The sequence below is a fragment of the Pelophylax lessonae genome (assembly GCF_965119305.1).
Source record: "Pelophylax lessonae genome assembly, chromosome: 8".
Lineage (NCBI taxonomy): Eukaryota > Metazoa > Chordata > Amphibia > Anura > Ranidae > Pelophylax > Pelophylax lessonae.
In genome coordinates, this window is record NC_138775.1 from 80,241,842 (window position 1) to 80,251,841 (window position 10,000).

At 46.0% G+C, this 10,000-nt stretch overlaps 1 protein-coding gene across 2 annotated transcripts in view; it reads right to left on the reverse strand.

The window, feature by feature from the left end:
- The window catches only part of RAF1 (Raf-1 proto-oncogene, serine/threonine kinase), a 289,683-nt gene that overhangs the window by 73,522 nt on the left and 206,161 nt on the right, over positions 1–10,000 (reverse strand). For both annotated transcript variants that reach the window (XM_082266446.1, XM_082266447.1), the window contains exon 7: positions 8,967–9,120. In XM_082266446.1, the coding sequence (XP_082122572.1) occupies positions 8,967–9,120 (154 nt within the window). The remainder of the gene's footprint in view (positions 1–8,966; positions 9,121–10,000) is intronic.

Sequence of the window (10,000 nt, forward strand, 5' to 3'; positions counted from 1 at the left end):
ACTGCCCACAAACTATATTGGAGTCCAATAGAATGACAAATTAAGTTTCCAGAATGGATATACTGTTGCACAACAAACATTCTCCTAGTGTCCTAGGACAGCAAGAAGACTGGGATGAATGAGGACACCACAGGTACTTTAAAAAAAAAATGTATAGCGATGGAGGAAATACATTTGGAAAATTGGTCTGTGGATGTACTGATCATTGTAATACAATTATTTGGCAGAGGCAAGTTAATCCTGGAGTTGAAGAGTTTTATAGAGTCAATTCAAACATTTATACCCTGGCTCCTAGAAAGTGCTTGCTGCATTCCTCTGTTGCTAAAAAAATGGATTTTTGTAAGAACTTACCGTAAAATCCTTTTCTCTTAAGCTCATTGACAGACGTAGTCTTCTTGATTCTCAAGAGCTGGGTTATGTTGTCTCCGCAGGAGTAGGACTAGGCAGAAAGACAAAACGTTCTGGCTCCACCTTAGGGGCAGTCCCTGAGGGTATATCCTCCCTCTCTCTGCTACAGGGAATCAGTTCTGTTTAAAGCAGTACAGAGAATTTAACCCAACCCAACTCAATGATAGAGGGGCGGGTACTACGTCTGTCAATGAGCTTAAGAGAAAAGGATTTTACGGTAAGTTCTTACAAAAATCCATTTTTCTATATCGCTCATTGACAGACGTAGTCTTCTTGATTCTCAAGAGCTGGGACATCCAGAAGCAGTGCCACAAATGAGGGGTGGGATTGACAAAATCAAATCCAATCTAGAAGGCCCAACCGGTGCCAAACTAGAAGTTTTAAAGGCTCATTATAAACAAAGAATGAGACTAAAGAAAAAATTTTCCAACGGAAAAAAACCCTCGAGGTAGACCACTGGTCTCCTCAAATTGCGGCCTGCAAAACCTTGCGGCCAAATGAGGCATCAGACGATGCCATTACATCAACTTTATAATGTTTAGAAAAGGTATGCACCGACGACCAGGTAGCCGCCTTGCACACCTGGACCACTGACGCCTGATGGCGAAAGGCCCATGACGCACTAAGTGCCCGAGTGGAGTGCGCCTTAACAGGGAACGGGGGCTCCCGACCCTTAATAGAATAAGCCTGCACTACCGTCTGTCTGATCCATCTGGAAATGGTCGCGGCAGATGCAGGCAACCCCTTTTTGGGTCCATCTGGGATCACAAAAAGTGAATCCGTCTTGCGAAACGAGTCTGTCGTTTTCAAGTATACCCTGATCGCCCGGACCACATCCAAGGAGTGTAAAGCAAACTCCCGAGGATGACTGGGCTTAGGACACAGGGAAGGTAATACAATTTCTTCATTCAGATGAAATTCTGAAACCACTTTTGGTAGGAAGGATGGATTCGGACGAAGAAGCACCTTATCTCTATGAACCACCAGATATGGTGAACGACAAGATAATGCGGCCAGTTCTGACACCCTGCGTGCAGAAGTAATAGCCACCAAGAAGGCCACCTTCTGGGACAACGTGGGTAGAGGAATCTCCCTAATATCTTCAAAGGGAGGTTTCTGAAGAACCGACAACACTAAATTAAGATCCCAGGGGGGTAACGGCGCGTGCACTGGCGGAGCCAGATGTCGCACCCCCTGGATGAAGTTCCGCACCAAGGAATGAGTAGCCAAAGGCTTCTGAAAGAAGATGGCTAATGCTGAGACCTGACCCTTGATAGTACTCAAGGCCAGTTTCTGCTCAACCCCTTGTTGCAGAAAAGCCAATATTCGACTAATCGAATAAGACCGAGGACGGAACCCCAAAGGTTCACACTATGCAATGTAGGACTTCCATGTGCGATGATAAATATTTCTGGAAGTCGCTTTCCTTGCTTCAACTAGAGTAGGAATAACTGAAGCTGACAAACCTTTGTCCTTCAGCACCTGGGTCTCAATAGCCAGGCCGTTAAAGCCAGCGATCGTAAAGCAGGATGGAAGATCGGTCCCTGAGACAGTAGATCCTCCCTGAGAGGAAGTCTCCATGGGACGTCAGCCACCAGTCTGACCATGTCGGCGTACCAAGCTCGACGAGGCCAGTCCGGAGCTACCAGGATTACTGGGATTCCTTCCTCCTCTATCCTGCGAAGAAGTCTTGGCAGTAACGCGAGAGGAGGGAAGGCATATATTAGCTGGTATTGCCCCCACGGGGCGATCAGTGCGTCTGCGGTTTCTGCTAGAGGATCGCGGGAGCGAGCCACGAATCTCTGAACTTTCCTGTTGAATTGTGATGCCAACAGATCCACATCCGGGGTGCCCCACCGTAGGCACAACTGGTGAAAAACGTCTGGATGGAGGGACCATTCCCCCTGATCCAGGGTCTGACGGCTGAGATAATCTGCCTGCCAATTCTCCACCCCCGGAATGAACACCGCAGAGATTGCTGGAACAAATCGTTCCGCCCAGCGAAGAATGCAAGCCACTTCTTTGGCCGCTCGGACACTCTTGGTGCCCCCCTGGTGATTGACATAAGCCACGGCCGTGGCATTGTCCGACTGGATCCGAACCGGGCTGCCCTGGAGCTGCTCGGTCCAGTGAATCAGACAAAGTCTGATCGCTCTCAGTTCCAATACATTTATCGGTAACCTGGATTCTTCCGGGGACCAAAGTCCCTGGACAGATAACTGACCAAGAATTCCTCCCCATCCGGATAGACTGGCATCCGTGGTCACTATCGTCCAATATATTGGCAGAAATGACTTTCCCTGGCTGAGCATTGGAGACCGAAGCCACCAAACCAGAGACTCTCTGGTCTGTTTGCTCGATCGTATCTGATTGTCCAGGGATTCCGGATTCCGATTCCATCTGAGAAGAATCTCTTGCTGAAGAATTCGGGTATGGGACTGGGCAAATGGGACTGCTTCGAAGGAAGCCACCATCAACCCCAGAACCCTCATGCAAGTCCGAAGGGAAGACCAGCTGTTGGACAGTAACAACTGGACTGCTGATTGAATCTTTCGGAGTTTCCCTACCGGAAGGAAAACTCTTGTCCTGACTGTGTCTAGAATTAGACCCAGATATTCGAGCCTCTGGGTGGGAACCAGAAATGACTTTTGCTGGTTCACCAGCCACCCGAATTCCTGTAAAGAAATCATAGTAATTTCTATGTTTTGTAGCAAGGTCTGAGGAGACTCTGCATGAAGCAGAAGATCGTCTAGGTAACCTAGAATCGATATACCTCTTTGGCGCAGAAGTGCCAACATTGGAGCCAACACCTTTGTGAAGACCCGCGGAGCCGTGGCGAGACCGAAAGGTAACGCCACAAACTGATAGTGGTTCTCCTCTACGGAAAAGCGTAGAAAACGCTGATGTCCTGCGAAAATGGGAATGTGAAGATAGGCGTCCTTGATGTCTATGGACGCTAGGACATCCCCTGGATGCAGGAAGGCTGCTACCGTGCGAATGGACTCCATTCTGAATCTTCTTATGTTGACGAAAGAATTGAGTGCTCTTAAGTCCAGAATTGGACGCACTTTGCCCTCTTTCCTGGGTATTGTAAATAGGTTTGAATAAAACCCTTGAAACCGTTCTGTCCAAGGAACGTGGACTACCACTCCTTGTTGTAGTAGATCTGTGACTGCTCTCCGCAGATCTTCTAAACGATCTGAGGATAGTCGGATATTGGAAGGGAAGAATCGCGCCGGTGGGAGAGATCGAAACTCGATCTTGTACCCTGACCTTATGACTTCGCAAACCCATTTGTCCGGGATTCTGGAAAGCCATGGATCCGGGAACCGGCGAAGACGTCCCCCCACCCCAGTTATGGGTGGGTGCGCACCTTCAGGCTTTGGATGGTTTATCTTCAGGTCTGGAGGGGGCGGGCTTTTGCTTGCCCGACCAACGACCCCTGACGCCTCCTGCAGGAGCTTTGGAGGACTTAGTTTTTTCACCCGCTGGACGAAAAAACCTCTTGTGAGCAGAAAAAGAAGGCCCTCGTCTTTGACGAGTTCCTCTACCTTTAAAATTTTGCGGTAAAAAGGTGCTCTTTCCACCGGTGAGATCCTTAATGATCTCATCTAAGTTGGCTCCAAATAGACGCTCTCCTGAAAAGGGGATATTAGCCAATGCTTTTTTGGAACCTTGGTCGGCTAACCAACCTTTTAGCCACAGTGTACGCCTGAGAACCACTGCTGAGACTGATGCTCGCGCCATTAATGGAGTGGCGTCTAACGCCGCATCACACACAAACTGTAACCCCTGTATCATTTGTTCCAACAAATCTGATACTGCCTGAGGGGCTTCTTCTAAGTCCCGGCGTAACCACTTGGTCCATTCAGTTACAGCCTGCGAAACCAGACCAATAGCTATTATAGGTCTGAAAGCTGATCCAATCAAGGAAAACATGGTGCGAGACATAGCTTCTATCTTGCGATCCACTGGATCTTTAAAAGACGGAGCGTCTTCTAAAGGAATAACCGTGGCTTTATTCAATCTAGCAATTGGTGAATCCACCACAGGTGGCTCTGTCCATTTCTTAATAAGGGTTTCCTCAAACGGATAACGCCTGTCAATGCGTTTAGAAATAGTAAACGTGCGTTTTGGCAGACGCCATTCTTCTTCGATTGGATTGCCAAAACATTTGGGCAATGGAAAAACCTTCGCCACTTTGATGCGTTTTTTTAGTCCCAAAAGGGATCTCAGTTTCAGCTATTTCTGATGGAATACCCTGTAACCTTAAGGTCTCTTGAACAGATACAATGAGTGCGTTTACCAACGCTTCCTCTCGGGCTATGGCGGATGCCGAAACATCTTCCTCACTGTCTGAAGAGACAGGACCCGAGACACCAATCCCAGATGAAGTACCTGCAACTGCAGAAATAGGCTCAGAGTCTGAATCCGAGGTTTCAGATAATAAGGGGTTAGGCGGGGGTCGCTTTCTTGCGCCCTGTCCCTGACAAGCCACTTCCACCCGGGACACAAACGTTTCCATAATAGCTGACAATGATTCAATTGTCAATGGGGTGCTGGAGGATCCCGCAGACCCCTCGAGGGGATCCGGAGGAGATACATGAGTAGCAGGGTCCATGTTAATACAGGACACCTTTGCCAGCAAAAACAAAAAAACTTTTTCTTTTTTTTTTTTTTTTTTGTGTGTCTCCCCCTAGCGCAATAGCGCCCCTCAGAGTACCTGCTTCTCGATCCCAGAGAGAGAGAGAGGGACCCCCAAGGCTCACCAACCGATGCAGTGCAGTTTCCAACCAACTGCAGTCAGCGTCTGTCTTACACAGACTGGAAGGAGCTGTTTGCTTTTTCCCGGGTAGAAGGCGTGGCTCCGCCCCCTGTGTACGCCTTCCGGCGTTCCCAGCCCTCCACGAGGTAGCTGGGCTCACAAAACATGGCCGCCCCCATAGAAGAGACATAAGACTCCAAAAACATGGCGGCCGGCGTGACCTGAGGACATACATGCATACGGTCTACGGCAAAATGGCGGCGGACCGCCGATATCGTCTTCCCAGCACATCCACCTGCACTCTGCTAAGAGGTGACATATGGATCTACAGAGATACACTGCACATAAGGTAGGATTATACCTCCTATGTCTGCTGTAATGTTACAGTCTGCTGGGTAGAGTGTTAGCTCTTGAACCAAGTCCACTTCCCACAAACACATGCTGTATTACAAGGGGGACTTGTAAGTATCAGATATATACTGACCATATATGGAGGGGCCCATAATATATACTGCCTCATAATGAGGAAAAAAGGGAACGTTTACTCACCATACCGAACCGACAGGCACCCTCTCTTCACAATACCCTCTCCACCGGGTGGGGGTTTGTGGACGCCTCGACTCTCTGGTACCTGGCGTCCAAGCGAGACTTTTAACTCGCAAAGTCAGTCCCTTCACTGGGACTCCGTCGCGGCCGACCCAGCGCGGAGCTCTGGTCTGCACGCGCTCGTAGGCAGAAACCGGGGTGACCACTGGATCTCAACATCCAGCCCGTCGCCCGGCCCCGCATACTTACTTGAATATGTCGCGGCCGACCAAGCGCAATGCCATGGTCTGCGCGCGCTCGTAGGCCGGCTGGGGTGACCACAAGTGTCGCCCAGTCCGGCATTTTTGCTTGAAGATCTCACAGGAAAAAACACTGGAGAAACTACCTAAAAAATGTCTTTTTCTTAAAGAAAAAAAGTCTTGCCAGGACCAAAAGATCCCAGCAAGGAACTTAGGTCCTTACTCCTGACTAGACAGAAAAAAACTGATTCCCTGTAGCAGAGAGAGGGAGGATATACCCTCAGGGACTGCCCCTAAGGTGGAGCCAGAACGTTTTGTCTTTCTGCCTAGTCCTACTCCTGCGGAGACAACATAACCCAGCTCTTGAGAATCAAGAAGACTACGTCTGTCAATGAGCGATAGAGAAAAGCAGCTTCATAATAAGGTCTTCCTGCAGCAAAAAGGCCTTACTTTTCTGTCCTGCCACCCATGCCACTGATCTTCGCTCTGAACAAGCGAAAGCTTGTTGATGAATCTTCAGCATCCAGCAATTCAAGCAGCGCAAAAATCCTGGTCTCCCACAGAGCGCAATGGTTCCATCTGCTGAGTTCTACTTACTACAGGACATAGTAGTAACATAAGGACTGGAAGACTGAACTGCTGTACTTAGCAGGATGTTGATGATTCTGCAGCTACCATAGCTCTTCAACACAAAGTTTAGTGACACGACAGGAAAGTATTAAAGTGGAATTCCTGACCAACTATAGGTTTAAAAATGTCTCCCCCCTCCTGCTACCAATGCTAACTAACCTGTGAAAAAGAAATGTGTTTACATATTTTCAGCCTGCCCCGGTCTCATCATAGGATTGCTTGTGTCAGCGAGCAACAGCTGTAGGGATAGGAGAGCAAGCTGGACAACCACTGGGAAATCTAGTGTAGCACTGCCCCCTTAAGGACTGCTGGATAATACACTCTCGGGTCCCCCTGGGTTACTGTTAGCAACTCTGACATTCACAAACACTTTACTTCTTGGCTCAGTCAACGATCAGTCCAGGGGGGGGGGGGGGGGTATGTAGTTTTTGGTGTTTTATTTTAAATAGGGATGGGAGAAGGGAAGAGTGGGATACTCCAAATTGAACTATTCACAATAGATGGGGACTTGTCTGAAGATGCAGCCCGGATGCCGATTTACCTTGCCACTAGATGAATTCAGATTAAGTCTTTTTACAGACGACTTAGCTGAGTAGATTATCAGCAGGATACCTGCCTAGTCTCCCCTTTCACTCCACAGACTGACCCCAGTCCTCTGACTATCCTACACCGGGTTGGCCCCCTCAGGTCAGGCCCCAAGACACAATCCTTTGAACTCCCGATACTTTTTTTTTCAGTGTCTCCAGTGTCTCTACCCCTCCAGTCAGTTCTTCTGGACCTCTGGGTTCAGTTTCTTTCCTCCCGTCCTCAGGCCGACTGCCTGTGACTACGTGCCACTGCTAAAGAAGAGGAGGCAGCTTCCCCCTCCCTCTGGGACTTTGGTCACCAGCCAAAGACCCCGCAGCACATGTGCTCCTGGCTTTTATACAATATCCCATAATGCACTGAGACAGCCAGTCTCTACCAATCACTGGGACTATATCAAGGCCTTTGTACTAATTGGTCAGGTCCCCCCCCCCCCCCCGTCCAACATGCCTCCCTATTGGACCAGTGTGAAAACACTATCTAGACCCAATAAGTCACACACTGAGCACACTAGCAGACCTAACTCACAGATCCTGCTCTCCGGTAGGCAGAAAGCAATATAGATTTCCCTGCTGCTCCTCTGACAGAGCCAAAAACTATACTCTCTCACTAGCACCTACCTAGGAGGGTGCTACACTAGGAAAGTTTATGTCACTCAGATTCCCATTGTCCCAGCCTTTGCTGGCTATCCCTCCTCTGCCAGTCAGCGGCTGCTGCAGGGGAAAGAGGAATGCCTCCTCCTCCCTGCAGCAGCTGTTTACTGACACAGAGAAAGCAAATCCCATGATGAAATCAAATAAGCTAAAAATCGGGAACTTTTTCTTTTTTTTTTTTTTTTTTTTTTTTTTTACACAGGTCAACATAGGTAGCAGGAGGGGAGAAGAGGATATTTTTAAGACTAGTTAGTGTTAGGCAGGAATTCTACTTTAAGGCTTTTCTTTTATGAAGACCTTTTTTCTATTCTATCGACAATCACGTTAAAATTTCCCTCTATCACATCATTTTTGAAGAACAATGACGTTTTTATTTCTTAAATTTAGGCCAGCTCAAATTAACATAATTTCCAAATATCTATTACAAATCACATTAGATTAGAATCACTGCATTTTCTTGTAACCAAATGCATCTCAAATAAATGTTGTGAATTAGGTGTATGTTCACCCAAAACATTTTTTATAGTTTTGGATGGAGTTAGAATGCCTGTCAAGTTTTTACTGCTATCTGACCCTCTGCTATAGAGATTCTCCTAACTTCCTGTTCTGCTGACAGTGACTTTCCAACAGTAATAGAGACCGAAACAAGTGGAGTAAGGGAAGGCTAGAACCATTTTCCACCTTCGTCCCTGTTGCAGATTTTCCTTCCTGTCTGGGGTAACTGTTGTCAGGACAGAAAGTATCTATTCAACAGAGCCCCGGATAGCAGTAAAAACCAGACAGACGTTCTTATCCTTCTGTACTCTATCCAAAACTAAAAAAAGTTTTCACCTTGAACTTTAAACAGTAACAAACATGTGTGGTTTTAGGGAACTATACAATGATTTATGTAAGAATGCAAATCTAACAATTTAAGGCAAAATATTTCCATTCCTAAACTTTAATTAACGTTTGAGAGCCAATCTCTATTAAACCAGTAAATATTGAAGAATTTATTCAGTTTTTTCTTGCAAAGATTTTTTAAAGTACAGTTAAAGCCAACCCAGAGCAGAATGTGTCTACAGCATAAATATTGAGGATTGACAAAATGAGAACAAAAAGTATCAAGCGTTCCAATAATAAATGAAAATCCGCTGTTACCTCAATCATCCTGCTGTCCACCGGCATTGTGGTGCTGACCATGTGGACATTGGGTGTTGAAGTGGACCGTTGCCTTTGGGAAAGGGAACATTCAGAAGATGGATTTGGTGTCGAAAGGTTGAAGGGTTGAGGGGTAGAATATCGGTGCTGGGAACTATACAAAAACAAATGACTTAAAATATACACACAAAAAAAAAAAATTATATATATATATATATATATATATATATATATATATATGCATACATACACACACACAGTTGTGTTCAAAATTATTCAACCCCCAATGCTGTAAAGGGTTTTAGGGAATTTAGTGTACATTTGTAATTGTATTCAGAATGAAATCCTACAAGGACTTCTTAAAGAACCACATGCAACTAAAATGATATCAATTGGTTTTGTAATACAGTAGTAAATGTTTCTTTTGTTAATTCTTCACTGACAATTATTCAACCCCTTAACCACTTAAGCCCCGGAGGATTTGGCTGCTAAAGGACCAGGGGTTTTTTTGCGATTTTTTACTGCGTGACTTTAACGGACAATTGCGCGGTCGTGCGACGCTGTACCTAAACGAATTTGACGTCCTTTTTTTCCCACAAACAGAGCTTTCTTTTGGTGGTATTTGATCACCTGTGCGATTTTTTGATCACGCGCTATAAACAAAAAAAAGAGCGTAAATTTTGCAAAAATAACAATATTTTTCACATTTTTTTATATGAAATTCCCCAAAAAAAAAAAGTAAAAATCAAAATTTTTTAACATTTTTCGGCCAATTTGTTTTATGCTACCTATGTTTGGTAAAAAAAAAATCGCAAAAAGCGTATTTTGATTGGTTTGCGCAAAAGTTATCGTGTTTACTAACAAAGAGAAAGATTTTTGTCATTTTTGGTGTTTTTTTTTTTAACGCGTAATGGCGGCGATCTGCGATTTTTTTTTCGGTACTGCGACATTGCGGCGGACAGATCGGACCCTTGACTGACATTTTTGACACTTTTGGGGTTACCAGTGACATTACTGCAGTAATCAGTGCTATA